This window comes from Vombatus ursinus, unplaced genomic scaffold, assembly GCF_900497805.2.
Source record: "Vombatus ursinus unplaced genomic scaffold, bare-nosed wombat genome assembly UNPS02014464.1, whole genome shotgun sequence".
In the NCBI taxonomy this organism is placed as follows: Eukaryota; Metazoa; Chordata; class Mammalia; order Diprotodontia; family Vombatidae; genus Vombatus; species Vombatus ursinus.
In genome coordinates this window covers 11,533-34,003 of record NW_020954242.1, presented here as the reverse complement: position 1 = coordinate 34,003, position 22,471 = coordinate 11,533, and the positions used below count along the sequence as shown (strand labels likewise).

At 37.3% G+C, this 22,471-nt stretch overlaps 1 protein-coding gene across 1 annotated transcript; it reads left to right on the top strand.

Moving 5' to 3' along the window:
• Positions 1-254: 254 nt before the first annotated feature.
• LOC114042481 lies at positions 255-22,150 on the top strand. Its single transcript, XM_027861166.1, has 6 exons — positions 255-350; positions 10,544-10,646; positions 13,923-14,058; positions 17,782-17,988; positions 19,132-19,338; positions 21,842-22,150. Exons 3-6 carry the CDS (start codon positions 14,025-14,027, stop codon positions 22,057-22,059), a joined length of 666 nt encoding a protein of 221 aa, XP_027716967.1. The 5' UTR covers positions 255-350; positions 10,544-10,646; positions 13,923-14,024; the 3' UTR covers positions 22,060-22,150.
• The last annotated feature ends 321 nt before the right edge of the window (positions 22,151-22,471 follow it).

Below are 22,471 nucleotides of genomic sequence, written 5' to 3'. Positions count from 1 at the left end.
TGTGACCAGGAGCACCAAGGGAACAGAACATCAAAGAACAAACAAACTATGTTGCCAGGGTGCAACAACTCTTATCTCAAGGAAAACATGTAAGTGCTCAGGGATCTGGCCCATCCTTGGGTACGTACATAAAAATAGGCATCTGGAGCTTTGGCCAAGTTCCACCTTTGTTCTAAGGTTGTTTTCCCTTGGTTTACATAGATATAAAAAGGGCCCTTGGTAAAGGAACTTTTGAAGGTCTTCCCTTCAGAGATAGGGACACCCACTCTGTTGACTTTCCCAACCAGGACCCTGATGACTGTCTCCTGAAGTCTCCCCTGGTCCCTGTGTCAGGTGTTGGAGCTCACCTGGTTGGTGATGTATCTATTCTTTCTTTGTTTTATTTCTATTCTTTCTTTGTTCTATTTTGATTATCATTCGCTGGATCATATGCATATGTACATTATTCTAATCCCTACTTCTCTGTCACCTTAAGCATTATCAAATAAACCCAATTACTTGTTAAGTTTGTATCCAGTGCATGTCATTGTGTCTCAAGATCTGAACCTAAAGTGAAAGTATTGTGCAGTTCATAATTCTTTTGGATTACAAGCTCCCACTCCCTTTCCCCTTAATCCTCCAAGCTTCCTGGGCTACAAGACTGCGGCACCCTGCCTTTTTGCTGGCTCACTTCTTCTAGGATTTTTGCTGGGGTGATATTTTCTGGGCATTCAGAGGTCAATAATGGACAGTGAGAGTGATTTATACTCCACTATCTTGGCTCCTGGAAGTCTGGGATTGTATTTCTTCCACTACAATATAACATCACCAGGAGAATGTTGATGTTGAAAGAATGAACTTTAGTGTGGGAGCACCTCAGAATCATAGAAAGCACTGCACAATTTCCAAAATGCCACCCAAATTATTATTTTCTCTTCCTAGTCAACTTTCAGTCCATCCACAGTCCTTGTCCTATATATGTAAACTGCTGGACAAACTCAGCGGTCTACCACTCCAATTGTATGGCATCATCTGAGCAATATACTTTCTTCATCCACTTGGTTTTTCATCTGTAGACTGTTATCTAGATTTGGAGCATATTTAAGAAGATCCTATACTATCTTGAAGTTTGATGTAATCAGCACAATAAAAGGCATAGGAATTTAGATAAATTACAATAGCAGTCCTGGACCAGGAGAACTCATAATGAACCATAGCACTCTGCTTTCAGGAAAGAAGTAGGTGTTTATAGATGTGGAATGCTGTATGTGCTGTCAGATGCAGTTTCTGTATTAGGTCTGCTTAAATGTTCTTTTATTACAAGCAAGGATTCAATCACTGGAGGAGGTGCAAGAAATCATTTCCATATAAAAACGAAAGGAAGCAATAAAATTGTGAGAAACAATACCTTAAAAAACTTTGCAAGAAATCACCATTACATTCACTTTGTCATAATTTGCAGACTCCATTTTTCCTGTTTTTAAAAAAATCATGACATTTTACCTTCTTCAATAGGAGATGTTCTGTTGTTCATAATCTTTCCAAAATTCCTGATGGTGCCTCAGGAAGCAATCACATCTGCCAGTACTTTCAGTACATAGAATATAATACATCTGAGCCCGCTGACCTGAACTTTTCTAGGAATACTACTATCTTAATATATCTTCACTTTTAGGCTTGTTTATCAAATCCCTGAGAGGCAGAATGGCAGAGTGGATAGAGGACTCGCTTCAGAGTCAGAAAGGCCAGGGTGAAGTACTGCTCTCTATTACATATTGGCTGTGTGACCTGGGACAAGTCCATTAACCTATTGGTTTCCCCAAAACATTTAAAAAATATAATATTTAATAAATGCTTGTTGATTGATTGATTGATTAATATGGTATTAGGACAGTTGCCAGTTTACATTGGTAGAGAAACTTTTCACACTGGAATCTCCCTACAACAATGAAATCACTGATCTGGGTAAAATAAATCAACTTCCTTTTAGACCTTTTTTTGTTTTGTCAATCAGTCAAACAAGGAGAACTTAATTTTTTTTTAATTTTAACTTCTTAAATTAAATTTCGTCAATTAAATTAAATTTCTTAAATTTTAATTTCTTAAAAAAAAATTCTTAAAAAATTTCTATATGCTAAGTACAGTGCCTTAGCACTGAAAGTTCAAAGAGAAAGAAAAACACAAAAACAATACTTGCCTTCTAGGAGCTTACATATAAATGGAGGAGGCAACATGTAAATAAATAGATACATAGAAAATACATGTAGAGTAGGAAGAGGGTAACCTTAGAGGGGAAAGTTGGGGAGGGAGGTCAGGAAAGGCCTCTTCAAAAAGTAGTATCTGAGCTAGTCTTATTAAGGATGCCAAGAGGTAAAGAGGAGGAGAGATGGCATTCTAGACATGGGGGACAACCTCCATTTAAAGAAAGGAAACCCCAGAGAGACATCTTGGAAATCTCCTTATCTCCCTCCTAGTTGCATGCATTTTAGACTTCTTTGACTTCTTTCCCATCTGCCCCACCCTAAGCATCCTCTCCCTTCCTTTTTGGCTTCCTTTTCTATATTGTCCTGTCCCATGAGATTCTAAGGTCCTTGAGTTCAGGTATGTACTATCTTTCTTTTTGTATTTCTATCCCAGCATTTAGCACAGTAAGTGTTTATGAAATAGCTATTGGCTATGATTCTTTTTGACAGGAGCATAAAAATAAAATAGAAATTAAACATCTCTTCTTCATCTCTCTTTGGTTTTTCTGAATAGTGTTCTTATTTCCTCCAGTTGTCTTCCTTTTCTCCCAAATGTAGTAAGCATTATGCTTATTTACACCTTCTAGACATGTCTTGAAATCTAAGTTGGTTAATAAGTTCGTAAAAATCTTCGTTGGCCTCTTTTATTCCTTCTTGTCAGAATTATTTTTCTTTTTCTTTTCCAAAATTCAGTCTTAAGTGTCTCCCATCTCTCCTGGGCTGACTTCTATAGAAATTTGGTCTAGGACATCCCACCTCTCTTTCTCTGAGTGCTCTGAAATCTGGTCTTCCAAAAATCCAAGTCACACTGGATTTCCGCAGCTTTCCTCTCCTTTATCATACATTCTAAGATGAAGTGGTTACTTCTTCACAAGGTCCTCATCACATGACTCCACCAACCAGTTCTTCCTTATTGGTGTAAACCATATATACAATAACAGCCTTATTGCTTCCTCTGTCTTTAATAGTATGGATTTATCATTAAAGTAATGAAGAAATTAATTGTTCTGATTTGGGGAGAGAGAGAGCTCCAGCACGTGTCTGTATAATTGAAGCCCACGATCAAGAATAGAGTATATCTTGCTTTGGTGTCAGGTCTGTTTTCCAAACTACTCATCTATATCTTCTTTCTGTCCAAGTGGTTTGTAGAGTGTTCCAATGACAATATCATATCTGTTTCTCACTCCAGTAAACTTCACCAAATGCTTTCCAGCATGCTTCTCATGTTTCTCACTCCATGTATAGATATCCCGACACTGATATAGTTTCTTGATATACAGGAGTATTTGTTGTCTCCCTCCCTCGTTATCTATCATATTTCTTTAAATAAGATATACTCTTCCAGAGCTACATTCCTGTCTTGGGACTTATCTTACCAAGTCTCAAGTATGCCTATGAAGTCAAATTTGCTTTTTTGTATTACATTGTCTAGTTAACATTGATTGTTACCCATATTTTGTTGATTTGTGTCTAGATATCTGGAACTATGAGCTTTATTAGTGGCTCTTTGCTAGGATTATTTCTGGTTAACTTCTGTCTTACTTTTTTCTTTTTTTTATACCATAGCAATTCTCCAGGATGATAGCTCCATTCCAGCACTAGTTTTTCTCCTTACTGGTTAATAAACAAATAGCTCACATTTCAAAAACCAGCATTTAAATGACTGAAGTAAATGTTCTAAATCCTGAGGTTCTTACTATCTTCTGATATTTTCCACCACTGTTACTGCAAAAGTAGAAGTAGATGAGGGCCGCAAAGAACTAAGGGTCTTGATTGAAAGAACTTTTATCTTTTATGGTTTGCCATGGCCAAAGAATTCTTTACCTACTGAGTGTTGTATTGCAAAGCAACCTTATTTATCGCAGCTTAATTTAGTTACAGTTCAGATTGTTTTGGAAATGATACAGCCTCTCAGGTTTGATTTATATATGTATGTATGCATGTATGTATATGTGCATATATGCATATAGTAAAAATATTTATTATTAAAATAGTGATAAAGGTAAGTAAGTGATAGTATAAGTCTCAGTAAGTAAGCAATAATATTTTAAATCTCCGTAGTTAGTATAGGTCTCAATAAGTAAATCTCACACAGTAAGTATCAATAGCTAACATAAGTCTTAATCAGTAACAACTGAAGTCTCAGTCAATATCAAATCTTAGCACAATCGGTCAGTACCATCAGGGAAAAAAATAATATATCTGGATCATGTGGCTGGGGAGTCCCGGAATCAGCCTCCAGAATCCAAATGGGAAAATACCAGGCTACATGTCCGTACCACAGGTGAGACTCCAAAGATGGCTCAGGACTACCTGCCACGAGTAATTCCTTCTAACAAAGAAGGCCCTTTGCTAAATAAATGCATGATTTATGGGAAAAGAGCTGTTTTCAAAACATCCTGGAGAGCATTCCGGTTTATGAATATTCAATTCCTGGAGGGGTGGCTAGCCCTTCTTGGCAGGAAATAGCATAAACAGTCTTTCAATGTCTAGCTAGGAATAAGATTAGCATGGTAAAGAGTCAGAGCCAAATTGAAGGCAAACTGAGTGAGGTGAGAAGGTCTTCTTGAATTCCTTCATCAAAGGTGTTAACTATCCACTATGTGCATATCATACCTAATTCATGCAACATAAATTAGGTGGTTACATAATGTTCCTTATATAATGCAAAGAGAAGAATGTGACATTCTTGAGGGTAGGGCATGTTTTCTTTTGTTATTTGTATCCCCAGCATCTATGTGTGTACACTCAGGAATAATTCTGTTGAGAAGTCAAAAAATAATAGCTGTCTACATAGAAAAATGAGCATTCACAAGAACTCTAACCGACTTAGTTTTTAAAAAGACATGCCTAAGGGATGGAAATAAAGAGTGTGGCTTATTATTATCATAGTGAGCATTACCTTATTTGATCCTCACAATAACTCTATTTGTTAGGTACTATATTATCCTATTTTACAGATGAGGAAATTGAGGCAGAGAGCCAGGGTTACATAGCTAGTAGGTGTCTGAGATCAGATTTGAATGCAGTTATTTCTGACCAGCAATCTAATGCTTTATCTATTGTGCCACTTACATTTGGGCGGGGGAATGGAGAAAAGTGAGTAAGACCACTGCTCAGATGATAACAGAAGAGAGACAAAGCAGAAATATTTTAATTCTCTGCCACAGCTATATATGTGTGGTATGGACCTATAATTCCATCAATAAAAGGAACTTCTGATGAAGAAACTCTCTCTACCAATACAGATCTCCAATTTCTGTGTAATTTACAATCTTAGAACAGCGATTACCTACAATTTATGAACTTGTTGTTTGTTTGGTTTTTTTTTTTAATTTCCCCAGACAGTTGTCTTCCTTTGTAATCTTATGTATTTTGTCTTTTCATTTAAAATCATTCTGAGTAGGTGTCCATAGGCTTCACCAGAGTACCAAAGACATCCATGATACACAAAAGTTAAGAAAAACCTTATAGTGTTGCTCAGATCAGTGAGAAGTTGAATGACTTCACCAGGGTCACATAGCCAATACGTGTCAGAAACAGAAATTGAATCCAGGTCACTCTGACAGAGAGGCCAGCTTGATATACACTATGCAACTTTACTTCCTGCTTTATGCATACTAAATAGAAAGTAAATGTTTTGTTTTATTTCAGTGGAATTGAATTATGACTGGAGGAATCCTGAACAAAACTTCCCTGGACTGCAGCCATTATAAAGTCCCTCTTATGAATAAGGCATGGTATCTCCCCTGTCTAATTATAAAGATTATTTTGGGGAAAAGTAAACATTTAGCAATTATTAGTCATTTCAACTTTTATGAGTTTTTTTTTAAATTTTATAGGAATCATAGAGTGAGATCCAGAAGAAATAAGAACAACACTGATACATTTTGATAGGAGAAAGAGGAGACAGAGATGTGAAGCACAGGGCCTTCTTCAAACTGGGCAGGCTAGACACAATAGAAAAGTACAGGGTTCTGAACTGCGAGGGGGTAGCCTGAAGGCTCTAGGCCTATCTGAATATGCCCACCCAAAGAGCATCTCTGAAAGAAGTCAGGCAGCAGAAGTCAGAAACACCACAGCCAACCTTATGGGATTAAATGTCAACCTCAGCAGAGTTAGTTCTAAGAAAAGATAAACAAAACTAGGTTGTGTCCACATTTGTAATTTCTCACCAGCGGGCAACATATATTACATGGGAGTTACAGTGCAGAACTGGGCCCCCCTAAGGGAGCCAGTCCAGAACTGGCTCGATTTGGGGGTTAGGGGAATAGAATTATGTGCCTTTCGAAAAGTAGGTGTTCCCAAGGGGTGCCAATCAACTCTGACTGGTCATCACACTGGAAGGTGGGCTACATTAGAATGAAGGTCTTGGGGTCACTTAATCAGAGCCATTCGATTAGTTCTTAAATGTCCTCCTAAAGAAGAAACTGAACTTTAAGAAAAGGAGATGTGAGAAGCTCTGAGTCTCCAAGATGATGATTACTAAGAAAAATCTTTGTTCACATTCCTCCATCTGATTCTATTGAGAGGCATAGCCCTTTCAATGAATCACTAACTGACATGGTCAACACTTCATCAAGGGTTTTGGGACTTATAATGGGTAACAGTATGGGAGGGAGGAAGGAAAAACTGATCGATGCATTGACAAATCAAAGGGGGCAGTCCCCTTTTAGTAAGTAGACAATACAGAAAAAGACTCAAGGAGAAAAAGTAAGCAATAAATAAATTGTCCATTTAACACTCAGGAGTCTCATCTCATACAGCTGTCTGGTTTTGGGGGACATCATCTGATGAAATTTTCTGGTCAGAGTGTGGTTTAAGCAGTCTCCAGTAGGCTGTCTTCTTAAGACTCCTTGTAGAGTGATCCTCTTTCCTTGTTAAAATCTCCTACAAAATTGATCTTAACACCATTTTAAACTACTTTTCAAATAACCAGGCCAAATAATGAAAGTTAATTCAACTCTTATGTCTCTATTATAAAATCAGAATTTGAAACCTTGGCCAATTGTTATGTTGATATATTTAAGAAACTCAAATAAAAACAGAAAACTAGAATCTGTTTTTTATACTTCACATTAATTCATTTCCCCCATTAGGAGGATGAGATTCCACTAAGGAATTAACAACAGACTCCAATACATACATAAATGCATTGAGTAATCCATTTTAAACCAGTACAAATCAAATAAGTTATTTATAATAAAGCAATTCCAACTTCTAGCCATGTTCAAATAAATAACCCCTAATTAAAGGGATGCTTCTTTTAAGATAGACCATAAGTCATTCTTCTTTTGAAACTATTTGTACTAAATAGCAATCATATCCTGGTTTCACAAGTCCTTGACCTAATTATCTCCATGCCATTCTGAAGAATTAAAGGACCCTAACTTATACAGGAATATACAACGTGTAACAGATTTCAAGACTAAATAGCTAGTCGTTTGGACTACAATTCTAGGCCAAATAGCTCAATCTTATACTTGCATCTTACTACAGGAACTCAGATGTCCTAGTATCAATCTATTATTTAATAGATTTAATACTGTTTACAAAACTTTTTGATTACAGAAATTTGCCATAAAGGAATAGGGGCATAACTGTAGTAAGGGAACAATATTTCACTAACTTCTTGTCAATTCCAGGCAGAAGTTATGTAGATGGCCAATTGCATTGAGCCAGGCTTAAAGTCTGCCAGGTGGATTAGTGGGGAAATTGAGTCTGGAGAATCCTACCTCAGCTCATGCAGGACAGTCCTTCTCCCAACTGTTCCCATGACAGCACCCTCTGCAGTTCATAGACCCCCACAGGGTTGCTGGCAACATGGATCATAGGCTCAATTGTATTCCTTGATAATCATACCTGGAGTCAGACTCAGAATAATGTCAGTTAATAGTCCTATAAGGTCTTGAATAGCAAATTCCAACAATCAGAGTTCCAGATATGTGACTATAATCTCACATTGGGAATAGAAAGAGATTTACCACAGAAAAATACTACTACTCTCAGAATCCCTTTAACAATGGGAACATTTTTAAGGTGAGCCTTAAGTAGTCTGCGTAAACATTCCTACACATGTACTAGTTCCTGATTAAATAACAAGAGTAAAAACAACAGTTTTTAAGTAACAACAAGAATAAATCAAATTTCTTATGAAGATAACGCGAGCTAGTTCATAAATTACTACTCTTAATAGATTTGCATCTCTGTTTCTCAAGCTAATAAACTTACCCTTTTCTAACCATCGTCAATCTGAAAGAACGAGATACTTCAGGAATTATATCTTATATGTATGATAAATTCAAACACTAGTTTCAACTCTTGCTAGACTGTGAAATGAATTCAGATCTAAACAGCAAGATCTTTCCCGCTTACAGCTCATTACAGTAGTCAGATGCTTTTGTATGAATCACTAGCCTTAAATCTCTGATGCTGCTTCCATTGAGCTGCCAACTCTGTCTCTCTGAAAACACCCGTAGAAGGCCAGTCCAAAGGAAACAACAAACCTAGGAATGCAACTCGAAAATTTACAGTAGGTTTGGACATAATTTTTATCAATATCAAATTATTATCACAATAAATTAGTTTGCAAATGAAATTTAGTAGGCCTTCTAAAAATCACACAAAAGATGTTGCAAAAGATTTCTTCATAAAAGCATTTCCCCTTCTTAAAAACAGCTTACAATTTTTCCTGATGTTGATGGGGATGAATTTCTAGTCACCTAAATTCTCTAGTCAAAAAAGTGTGTGCACTGAGGACCCATTTACTCAGTAAGAATTCCACAACCCAAAACTCTTGCACAGGATTGATAAGGATTACAAAGGAGATTTTACACGGTCTTTTCTTTCTATAATTACCAAGTTTCCTTTCACAAAAATACCTTTGTAAGTTCTTGATTTAAACAGTAATTCCAAATAGCTCAGCTAACAGTCTTAATTTTCATAAGTGAGAGACAAATAATTTTAGTTAAAACTTCCCTTTTAAATATAGACAAAACTTAGACATTTATGATTTCTTAAACTACAGTACTTCAAAATCTTACAACACATGCTCAGATAGAATGACTTAACAGCTTCCTAAAACAGCTTTTCCACTAATTTTTTTTTCTGACAGTACAATTCTTAATCTAACAACATCTAGATTTTAAGAGAAATCGCTTTTCTAACAACATAACAAAATTTAGAAATATGGCAGTACCATAAGCAATTATCATGTACTTAAACTTGAAACAAAACCAATTAATTACTAATCTGGTGACCTTAATTTAGTTGGATGTACTTCCAAATGGCCAGGGGCCATAGGGAGGTAAAACAATGGAGGGGAGATTGGGTGTAGCCACAATGAAAGACCAGTTGATGGGATTATAGCCTCAGGGGAGTAGCAGAGATTTGGCCATGTGGGAAAGTCCAGGGTTTTTCCTTTCTGGGGTCCAGATCCCAACCCCATCAGAACTAGACCCCCTTAAGGAAGCCAGTCCAGGACTGGCTCAATTTGGGGGTTGGGGGTAGAATTATATGCCCTTGAAGAATAGGTGTTCCCAAGGGGTGCCAATCAACTCTGACTGCTCAACACACTAGGAGGTGGGCTATATTAAAATGAAAGTCTTAGGGTATGTGACTTAGGTCACTTAATCTTGGTCAAAGAGATATCAATTTCTATATCACCTGTCTTGACAATAGGGAAGAAATCAACATTTTCCCAGACCTGTCTGGGCATCACAATGAGCAGGAATAGAGCTATTAGATTAGATCTTAAATGTCTCCTGAAGAAGAAACTGAACTTTAAGAAAGGGGGATGGGAGAAGCTCTGAGTCTCCAAGATAAGGATTACTAAGAAAAATCATTTTTCACACCACCTCTATATTGTGATTTCTAGTGCATTGAGAAGGTCATTTCCCTCTATAGCACTCCCTCATTTACCCCCTGATGCTTTCAATTCTTCTAGCAATACAAAGCCTTTTATTTCAAAGAGACAAGGCCTAAAATGTCAGTATCAAAGGAGAGGAACATATTTAGGGAAATTTATACTAAGGTATAAAAGACTAATAACACAAGATATTATAGTAATAGGGTGTAAATACCTAATCCTGAGATTAGATTTTGATAGGAAGAAAGGAAGACAACCTAAAGGTACAGAGTATGTGTATGAACTAAAATTGCAGACTTGGGGATACCCCAGACAGACTTCCCTTACTTTATTTTTTCCTTAGGCCCAGTATAATGATGTTTTGCACACATTCATCATTCAACCAATGTTATGAACTAGCTAGCTAGTCTTGATGTAAGTCTACCAATGATGACTACCATTATTTGCTTCTCAGGTGAATGATGATCAAGCAGAGATGGCTGTCAGCACAACTGGGTGTTACCGTCAGGGGCCAGTCAAACTACCTGCAACTCAGAGCAATGACAACTGCTCATCAAGTGAGTATCACAAGGTTGCTCACTTCCACCTGACAAGCACAAGTACTTATTCCTTACCTAGTTGGGTTCAGCCATAGACCAGAAGCCTTGTAGGGTGTCCCATGAAGAGATCAGGGCTGCCCTGCATCTTATTGTTAGCCCCGGTGACCCTCAGAAATTCATCAAAAATTTTATTTGAATTGGAACAGGGTCAAGAGGAATAGTGAACTGTGCCACAATAGTGGACACAGAAAAAGATGCTGCCATAGAAACAAATGAAACTCATGGAACAAAAGAATCCTGAGGTGCTTTTTAATTAGGTAAATCATGTGCCCTGAGCACTTTTCTATTATTTGATGAAAGGGCAACTGGCCCTGGAATACGTATTTCAAGAGATTGGTCTACTGGTAAGAGCCCAGTGATCATTCGGATGGTGTGGTTGCTGGCAGACACAGTCAATGTAGCAAAGACCATATTGGATCCATCACTCATCACCCCCATCCTGAATCTCTGTCACTATACTGTACTATAGCCAATATCTTTCAATATTCACCACGGGTATAGCACTAGAGACTTTTTGAAGGCTTTGCTAAAATCTAGGTAAACTCTCTCCACATAATTCCACTAAGCTACGAGTCTAGTGATTCCAGGAAATACAGTTAATCTGGTATGATCTCTTGGGTTTTTTTTATAATTTGTGTTGATACATTGTTTTTCTTTTACCTCATATTCACACATACACAGACACATCTAAACACACATACATAGGAATACACACACATAAATATATATATTTTCATGTATGTGTATGATATATGGAGGTTTTAGGGGTACAACCACTGCAAGATTCACAAACTGACCAAAAATAATATACGTTATAATAAAGAACCCATCCAGGTTATATAAATGTTTGTTCACGTTAACAAATGAACTTTGCTGTGGGGTATGATGGTCAGAAATAGTGGCTTCACCTTTGTTCAGTTTTCTGGGGTATTGCATCTTGTTTTGCAAGAAAAAGAAAAGGCTTAAAATTTCTGGACCATCTCATTTTAAGCACAAGATTCATAGTGGGTTTCATCCCCAAGAATAGGAGTTCACAGGACCCCTACTGCCATGGTGCATCATGTTTTCAGACACAGTGAATGTAGCAAAGCCCACTGTGGACCCATTATCTGTCACACCTGTTCTGAATCCTTGTCATTATAATATAACATAACATAACCTATATCTATCAGTAGTCTCCATGGGCATAGGACTAGAGATGTTTTCAATGCTGTCCTAAAATCTAGCTAAACTCTTTCAACTTAATGCCCCTTATCTAAAGTATATTGATTCAAGGAAATACAGTTATTCTGTAAAATCTGTTGCTTTTTAAAAAAATTGTATTGCTGTATTTTTTTCTTTTAAATCACATTCACAAACACACAGAGAAATCTATACATACAGAGGAATACACATACAGAGACATATATAGATTCATATGTGTATGATATGTAGAAGTGTTAGGGGTACAACCATGGTAAAATTCACAAACTGATGAAAAAATAATATATTATATGTTATAGTACAGAACCTATCTAGGGTATATAAATGACTGTTCACTTCAACATTTGTCCTTTGCTGTGATGTATGATGGTCAGAATCAATAGGTTCTCCTCTACTCAATTTTTTCTGGTGTGTTGCATCATGTTTCGCAAGAAAAAGAAAAGGCCTAAAATCTCTGGACCATCTAATTTTGAGCACAGAATACATAGTGGTTTTTATTACCAAAAACATAAGTTGACAGACTCCCACTGCAGTAGTGCAGCTTACTAGCAGACCCAGTGAATGTAATAAAGCCTATATTAGACCCATTATACCTCACATCCATTCTGAATACCCATAATTGTACCATACTATAGCTTGAATCTCTCAATATTCTCCAAGGGTATAGCACTAGAGATTTTTTGAAGGCTGTGGTAAAATCTAGGTAAACTCTCTCCAAGTAATTAGCTTGATCTACCAGTCTAGTGATTGAAGGAATTATGGCTAGTCTGGCATAATCTGTTGTTGTTGTTTTTTTAATTTGTATTACTATATTTTTTCTTTCACAGCATATTCACAGAAAGACACATTAATATACACATACATAGGAATGCAAACATATAGACATATATACTTTCATGTATGTGTATGATACATAGATGTTTTAGGGTTACAACCATTGTAAGATTCACAAACTGACCAAAAATAATATATTATATGTTATAATACAGAACCTATCCAGGGTGTAAAAATGTTTGTTCACATTAATCAGTGGCCTTTGCTGTGATGTATGACAGCGAGAAACAATAGCTTCACCTCTATTCAATTTATCTTGGGTGTTACGTCCTATTTGGCCAGAGAAAGACAACGCATGAAATCTATGCCCTGTGGAATTTTCAACACAGAAGACATACTGAGTTTGATCATCAAGAACACAACATTCACGGGACTCCAAATGCAGTGGCACTGCTTTCTGGGAGTCATACTGAAGGAAGAAAAACCAATATTGGACCCCTCATCCATCACGCCCATTCAGAATCCCTCCAATTATACTATACCATAGCCTATATATCTTAATATTCTACACGGCTACAGCACGGGAGACTTTTTCAAGTCTCTGCTAAAAATCTAGATAAACTCTCCACGTAATTACACTGCTCTACCAGTCTAGTGATTCAAGGTAACATGGTTAGTCTGGCATAATCTCTAGGGCTTTTTTATTTGTACTGCTGTATTTTTTCTTTCACCACACATTCGCACAAACATCTATACAGATGTATACAACACAGACATATATACCATTCTGAATCACTGTAATTACACTATACCATAGCCTGTATCTCTCAAAATTCTACACAGGTATAGCACTAAAGACTTTTTCAAGACTCTACTAAAATCTAGCAAATTCTTTCCACGTTATTACCCTGATCTGCCAGTCTAGTGATTCAAGGAAACATGGTTAGTCTGGTAAAATCTGTTGGGCTCTTTTATTTGTATTGCTATATTTTTCTGTTACCTCATACTCACACACAGGCATCTATACACACATACATAGAAATGCACACAGATAGACATGTATACTTTCATGTATGTCCATGATATATGGATGTTTTAGGGTTACAATCACTCGAAGATTCACAAAATGACCAAAAATGATATATTACATGTTATAATCCATAACCTTTCTATGGTATATAAATGTTCTTTCACATTAAGAAATGGGCTTGACTGTGATGTGTGATGGTGAGAAACAATGGCTTCTCCTCTGCTCAGTTTTTCTAGGGTGCTGTGTCTTGTTTTGGAAGAAAAAGCAAAGGCTTGAAATCTCTGGACCATTTAATCTGAAGCACAGGATTCATACCGAGTTTGATCCCCATGGACGGAAGTTCCCAGGACTCCCACTTCTGTGGTGAGCTTGCTGGCAGACACAGTGAATGAAGTCAAGTCCATACTGGACCCTTTGTCCTTCACACACCCTTTCTGAACCCCTGTCATTATACTATACTGTAGGCTCTATCTCTCACTATTCTCCATGGGTATAGCAGTAGAGACTTTTTCAAGGCTATGCTGAAATGTAGGTAAATTCTCTCCACATAGAAAAGAACACACAGAAACATATACATTCATGTATGTGTTTGATATATGAATGCTCTAAGGGTATAAACATTGCAAGTTTGACAAACTGGACAAAATGCAATGTATTACATAATACAAAAGCTACCTAGGGCATAGAAATGTCCTTTCCCATTAAGAAATGGGCTTTGTTGTGGCATGTGATGGTGAGAAACAATGCCTTCTCCTCTGCTCAATTTTTCTTGGGTGTTGCATCCTGTTTGCCCAGAGAAAGACAAGGCCTGAAATCTCTGCCTCATGGAATTTTCAACACAGAATACATACTGAGTTTGATCATCAAGAACATACATTCACAGGACTCCTACTGCAGTGGCACAGCTTGCCAGAAGCCACCATAATGGAAGAAAAGCTGATATTAGACCCTTCATCCACTACACCCATTCTGAATCCCTCCAATTATATTATACTATAGCATACATCCCTCTATATTCTCCACCGGTATACCACTGGAGACTTTCAGTGCTCTGCTAATATCTAGGTAAACTCTCTCCTTGTAATTACCCTGATCTATCAGTCTAGTGATTCAAGGAAATTGGCTTAGTCTGGCATAATCTCTAGGGCTTTTTTATTTGTATTGCTATATTTTTTCTATTGCCTCATATTCACACAAATACATCTGTACAGATACAGATACAAATGAATACACATAGACATATATACATTCATGTATGTTTATGGTATATGGATGCTTTAGGGGTTCAACCATTGCAAGATTCACAAACTAGCCCAAATAAAATAACATGTTATGATACCGAACCTATCTACGGTATAGAAATGGTCTTTCACATTAACAAGTGGCCTCTGCTGTGGCTGGTGATGGTGAGAAATAATGGCTTCTCCTCTGCTCAGTTTTTCTAGGTTGTTGCATCCTGTTTGGCCAGAGAAAGACAAGGCCTGAAATCTCTGCCCCATCGAATTTTGAGCACAGAATACATACTGAGTTTGATGATCAAGAACACAGATTCATGAGACTGCCACTGCAGTGGCAGAGTTTGCTGGAAGACACAGTGAAAGAAGAAAAACCGATATTCAACAATCACATCCATTCTGACGCCCTATAATTATACTATGCTATAGGCTATATCTCTCAATATTCTCCACTGGTATAACACTAGAGACTTTTTCATGTCTCTGCTAAAATCTAGGTAAACTTTCTCCACGTAATTACTGTGATCTACAAGTCTAGTAATTCAGGGAAATAGGGTTAGTCTGGCATAATTTCTAGGATGTTTTTATTTGTATTGCTATATTTTTTCTATTACCTCACATTCACACAAACACATCTATACGGATATACATACAAATGTATATACACAGACCTATCTACATTCATGTATGTGTATGATATATGGATGCTTTTGGGATACAAACATTGAATGATTAAAAAACTGGCCAAAATACAATATATTATATGTTATAAAACATACCCTATTTAGGGTATAGAAATGTTCTTTCACATTAACAAGTGGCCTTTGCTGTGGCAGGTGATGGTGAGAAACAATGGCTTCTCCTCTGCTCAATTTTTCTAGGTTGTTGCATCCTGTTTGGCCAAAGAAAGACAAGGCCTTGTGGAATTTTCAACACAGAATACCTACTGAGTTTGATAATCAAGAATATACATTCATGGGACTTCCACTGCAGTGGCACAGCTTGCTGGAAGATGCAGAGAAGGAAGAAAAACCATTATTGGATCCTTCATCCATCATACACCTTCTAAATTCCTCTAGAGACTTCTTCAAGGCAGTGCTAAATTCTCGGTAAACTCTCTCTACATAGTTAACCTGATTTTCCAGACTAGTGATTCAAGGAAATATGGTTAGTCTGGCATAATCTCTTGGGTTTTTTATTTGCATTGCTATACTTTTTTCTTTTACCTCACATTCCCACACACCCATTGATACACACATACATAGAAATGCACACATGGACATTTATACATTCATATATGTGTATGATATATGGATGTTTTACAGGTACAACCATTGCAAGATTCACACACTGGCCAAAATACAATATATTATATGTTATAATATGGAACCTCTCTAGGTTATATAAATGTTCCTTCACATTAACAAATTACCTTTCCTGTGGTGTGTGATGGGAAGAAACAATTGCTTCTCCTCTGCTCAGTTTTTGTAGTGTGATACATCTTGTTCAGTCAGAGAAAGACAACCCTGAAATCTCCGCCCCAATCAAATTTTCAGCACAGAATACATACCGAGTTTGATCATCAAGAACATACATTCACGGGACTTCAACTACGGTGGCATAGCTTGCTTGAAGGCACAGTGAAGGAAGAAAAACCGATATTGGATCCTTCATCCAGCACACCCATTCTGAATCCCTGTAATTATACTGTACTGTAGCCTATATCTCTCAATATTCTCCACAGCTATAGCACTAGAGACTTTTTCAAGGCTGTGCTAAAACCTACATAACTTCTCTTGACATAATTATCCTGATCTTTCAGTCTAGTGATTCAAGGAAATGTAGTTAGTCTGGCATAATCTCTTGGGTTTTTTTCTAATTTGTATTGCAATATTTTTTCTTTTACATCGTATTCATGCACACAGACACATCAATACACACATACACAAGAATGCAAACACTTAGACATATATACTTCATATGTGTGTATGATACATGGATGTTTTAGGGGTACAACCATTGCAATATTCACAAACTGACCAAAAAATAATATATTACATGTTATAATACAGAACCTATCTCAGGTATATCAATGTTTGTTCACATTACTATGTGGCCTTTGCTGTGGTATATGATGGTGAGAAAAAATATCTTCTCCTCTACTCACTCAGTTTTTCTTGGATGTTGTGTCCTGATTTGCAAGAAAAAGAAAGGGCTTGAAATTTCTGGACCATCTAATTTCAAGCACAGGATTCATACTGGGTTTGATCCCCAAGAACAGAAGTTCACAGGACTCCTACTGCAAGTGCCACAGCTTGCTGGAAGACACACTGAATGAAGCCATGCCCATATTAGACCCTTCATCTGTCCCACCCTTTCTGAATCCCTGTCATTATACGATACTATAGGCTATATCTCAATATTCTCCACGGGTATATCAGTAGACACTTTTTGAAGGCTGAGCTAAAATCTAGGTAAACTCTCTCCATGTACTTACCATGATCTACCAGTCTAGTCATTGAAGGAAATATGTTTAGTCTGGCATAATCTGTTGGGTTTTTAAATTTTTATTGCTATATTTTTTCTCTTACCTCACATTCACACACACATCTATACATACACACATAGAAATGCACACACATAGACATATATACTTTCATATATGTGTAGGATATATGGATGCTTTAGAGGTACAACCATTTCAAGATTCACAAATTGGCCAAAATACAATATATTATATGTTATAGTACAGAACCTATCTATGGTATATAAAAGTCTTTCAACAAGTGGCCTTTCCTGTGGTGTGTGATGATGAGAAAATAATGACTTCTCCTCTGCTCAATTTGTCTAGGGTGTTGCATCCTATTAGTCCAGAGAAAGACAAGGTGTGAAATCTATGCCTCATCGAATTTTCAGCACAGAAGACAGACCGAGTTTGATCATCAAGAACATACAATTACAGGATTCCCACTCCAGTGGCAGAGCTTGCTGGAAGCCATAGTGAAGGAAGAAAAACCGATATGGAACCCGTCATCTATCATACCCATTCTGATTCCCTGTAATTATACCATATTATGCCCTATGTCTCTCAATATTCTCCACAGGCATAGCAGTAGAGACTCTTTCAAGGCTGTGCTAAATCCCAGGTAAACTCTCTCCACATATTTACCCCGATTTACCAGTGTAGTGTTTCAAGGTAATATGGTAAGGCTGGTATAACCTGTTGGGTTTTTTATTTGTATTGCTCTATTTTTTTCTATTACCTCACATTCACATACGCATCTATATTGTTATACATACAATATATACACATAGACATATATACATTCATGTATGTTTATGATACTTGGATCCTTTAGGGGTACAATCATTGCAAGATTTGCAAACTGGCCTAAATACAATATATGTTATAATATATAACCTATCTAGGGTATATAAATGTTCTTTCACATTAACAAATGGCCTTTGCTGTGATATGTGATGGTGAGCAATAATGGCTTCTCCTCTACTCAATTTTTCTTGGGTGTTGTGTCCTCTTTTGCAAGAAAAAGAAAAAGGCTTGAAATCTCTGGACCGTCTAATTTTAAGCAAGGGATTCATACTGGGTTTGATCCCTAAGAACAGAAGTTCACAGTACTCCCACTGACGTGGTGCAACTTGCTGGCAGACACAGTGAATGAAACCAAGCCCATGTTGGACCCTTCATCTGTCACAACCTTTCTGAATCTCTGTCATTATATTATACTATACTCTGTATCTCTCTCAATATTCTCCATGGGTATATCATTTGAGACTTTTTCAAGGCTGTGCTACAATCTAGGCAAACTCTCTCCATGTACTTACCCTGATATACCAGTCCAGTGATTCAAGGAAATATGGTTAGTCTGGAATACTCTGTTGAGCTTTTTATTAGTATTGCTGTAATTTTTCTCTTACCTCACATTCACACACACACATCTATACATATACATAGAAATGCACACACATAGACATTTATACATTCATGGATGTGCGGGATATATGGATGCTTTAGGGGTACAACCATTGCAAGATTCACAAATTGGCAAAAATATAATATGTTCTATGTTATAATACAAAACCTATCTAGGGTATATAAATGTTCTTTCACATTAATAAGTGGCCTTTGCTGTGGTGTTTGTTGATGAGAAACAATGACTTCTCCTCTGCTCAATTTTTCTAGGGTGTTGCAGCCTGTTCAGACACAGGAAAAGAAGGCATGAGGTTTCAGCCCCATGCAATTTTCAACATCGAGTGCACATGGTATTTAACGAAGCAGATCATACATTCATGGGACTACCCCTACAGTGGAGCAGCTTGGAAGAAGACCCATTAAAGGGAGAAAAAGTGATAGCGGATCCTTCATCTGTCACACCCATTCTAAATCCCTGTAATTATACTATACTATACTATGCTATACCATAGCCCGTATCTCTCAATATTCTTCACTAGCACTAGAGAATTTTTCAATGCTGTGCTAAAATCTAGGCAAATTCTCTCCATATAATTTCCCTGATCTACCTAGTGATTCAAGGAAATATGATTCATCTAGCATAATCTTTATTTCAACTATGTATTGATTAATTACATATATGAATATGCTAGATTTCATTTATTCATGTGATAGATGCATGTATGAGATAAAGTTCAGAAACCTATCACATACATATAAGAATGCATATATGTATATGTGTGTGCGCATGCACATATATGCGCATGCACATATATATGCATGACTATGTGTGTGTGTGAATGTGAGGTAAAATAAAAATAGAGAAATTTTTAAAAAAACAGGTCATGCCAAACTAACTACACATATGTATGTATGGATATATGTGTGTGTATTCATCTTCCCTTACCCAGAGGGCCTACCCTCATTATGGAGAATAAAGAAGGATATGAGAGAGAAAGTAGTATAGCAAAGCTTAGCAACAAATCAATTGAGTTCTGAAAGTATATGAAATGTTCCTTACCCATATATGGTACTCCACATCTGTAAAGAAGATAGCCAGTGGCATTTTTCCCCCTTTTCTTCAGAGGTAAAACTTATCCTATAATTTCACAACATTCTGCTTTTTTTTTTCTAGTATTTTTTCTTTTGTAAAAATATCAAAATTAATATTACTATGATTTCTTGTATTGATTTCTGCTGTACTGATTCTAGATTGTAAATTATTTCATGCTGTATTAATTTTATAATTGGCTCTGTATCTACCTGGCTTGAGTTAAGCTCAGGAATCCAGGTGAACTACCTTGAAGTTAGTTTAAAAAGAAATGCTATCTCTACGCAAGTATCCCCTAGGATACCACATGGATGTCCATTTGTTTAGCTCCACGAAATTACAGTCCCCAAAAGATATGTCTGCCCTTTCCTGTTGTGTAGTGAAGAGAGTTTTGAACTCTTCCAAGGAGATGGCGATTTGTTAGCTGTGATGCTCCGATACACTGAAAGACTACAAAATACAGATGGGCCCCATATAAGAATGAACATTCCTTATTATTAGAAATTATTAGAAATGGGCCTTACCTAAATGCCAGCCCACCTTTCTTAGTATAGCCAGTTCTAATGTTCCTGCTCCAATACTACAACCTATAACAGTATGTTCATGAAGAGGATCCCCTCCTTCTCTGAGGGTCGATGGCCTTGCTGACGTTGCTAGTGAACCACTTTGTTAACAGCCATATACATCACTGTTAATAAACTGATGTAGCTCGAAATCTGTACCTCAATCTACCTTTACTATATTTACTCATGATAGTTTCCATTTATATAAGTGTAAATGTTGTTTGCCTGGTTCTGCTTGACTCAATTGGGCTCCTGCTTCATAGCTAAAGTCTGACTGTCAGCTCAGAGGTTATACTTGCAGCAAACTCTCATGGTCAGTAGCTGGACACTGTCTTCTTAAGTGACCTGAGACAACCCAGAGAAAGTGACTTTCTCTACCCCCTGCTGGCCGTCTGCAGACAGATTCCTGATGACCCAAGAAAATACCGAGAGAGAAACATTAGTGATCATTAGATCATATGTGGCTTATATGAACTTCTGTTGTTATTATTCAGTCATTTCAGTCACATCTAACTCTTCATGATCCTATTTGGGATTTTCTTGGCAAGCATACTAGAGTGGCTTGCCGTTTCCTTATCCAGCTCATTTTGCAAAGGAGGAAACTGAGGCAAAAAGGGTTGAGTGACTAGCCCTGGGGCACACAGCTCATAAGTGTCTGAGGTCAGATTTGTACTCAGGTCTTCCTGACTCCCCACTTGGCTCTCTATCCACGCTACCATATGGCAGTACTCTTCCTTGTGAAAAGAATGGTATTGTTGATAAGGTGAGGCAAGCTTGGTAAAGTATTCAAACACAAGTGAATGGATGAATTGATAGAAATATAATTTGAAAGAAGAATCCTAATTGTCTTTTCATAGGGGAAGGGGCAAAGGGAGACAGGGAATAAACATTTATAAAAGTACCTATTATATGCTAGATACTATGCTAAGCACTTTATAGATGTCCAATTTGATCTTCACAATAGTTGGAGGTAGAGGCTATTATTATCCACCTTTGACAGTTGAGCAAACTGAGACAAACCAAAGTTAAGTGACTTTGTCCAAGGTCACACAGCTAGTTAATATATGAAGCCAGATTTAAACTCCTTAAGAGTCCTTAAGACTTACTGAATCAAGGCCCCACCGTACCACCTAGCAGCCTTGCTTTACAATACGGCTTTATTTATTCTACAGTCTTATTAAGTGACTGTAGGTAGAGGGGAAACATAGCCCTTGCCCTCAGGGAGCTTGCAGTCAACCTACTATTGGGTCCTGTTCTTAACAAGTGGCCTTTGTTGTGCTGTACGATGGTGACAAGCAATGGCTTCTCCTCTGCTCAATTTTTCTAGGGTGTTGCATCGTGTTTGGCAAGAAAAAGACAAGGCTGGAAATATCCAGACAATCTAATTTTGAGCACAGGATTAATACTGAGTTTGATTCCAGAGAACAGAAGTTCACAGGAACCCCACTGCTATGGCACAGCTTGTTGGCAGACACAGTCAATCAACCCATAGTGGACCCATCATCCCGTACATACATTCAACTTGCTGCCATGAAGGTACTGTGATAGGGGTGGTCTCCAGTTGACTTAAGATTTCATTTGTCTGCTTGTATTTAATGTTAGCAACTATATTTAAGGACAATTGGATTTTTCCTGGGGCAATTTTTTTGATTTTTAGACGTCAATAAGGAAGAGCCAGAGCACCTTATTGCTGACTCTGCCATCTTGGTTCCTGGAAGTCAAGTTCACATCCTCCTATCTTTCTGACCAGTCTGCAGTCTCCTTCAGTATATCTCCATCCATATCATACTCATTAATTATGGTTCTACCCCCAAGGCTCTCTCCTAGACCCCTTTCTCTTTCTTCACTATCCCCTCTCAACTGGACTATGTTACACTTCTCATGGATTCAGTTTTCACCTCTAGGCAGAGATAACTGGATCTTAATATCAAGCCCTTGTTTCTATCCTGAGCTTCAG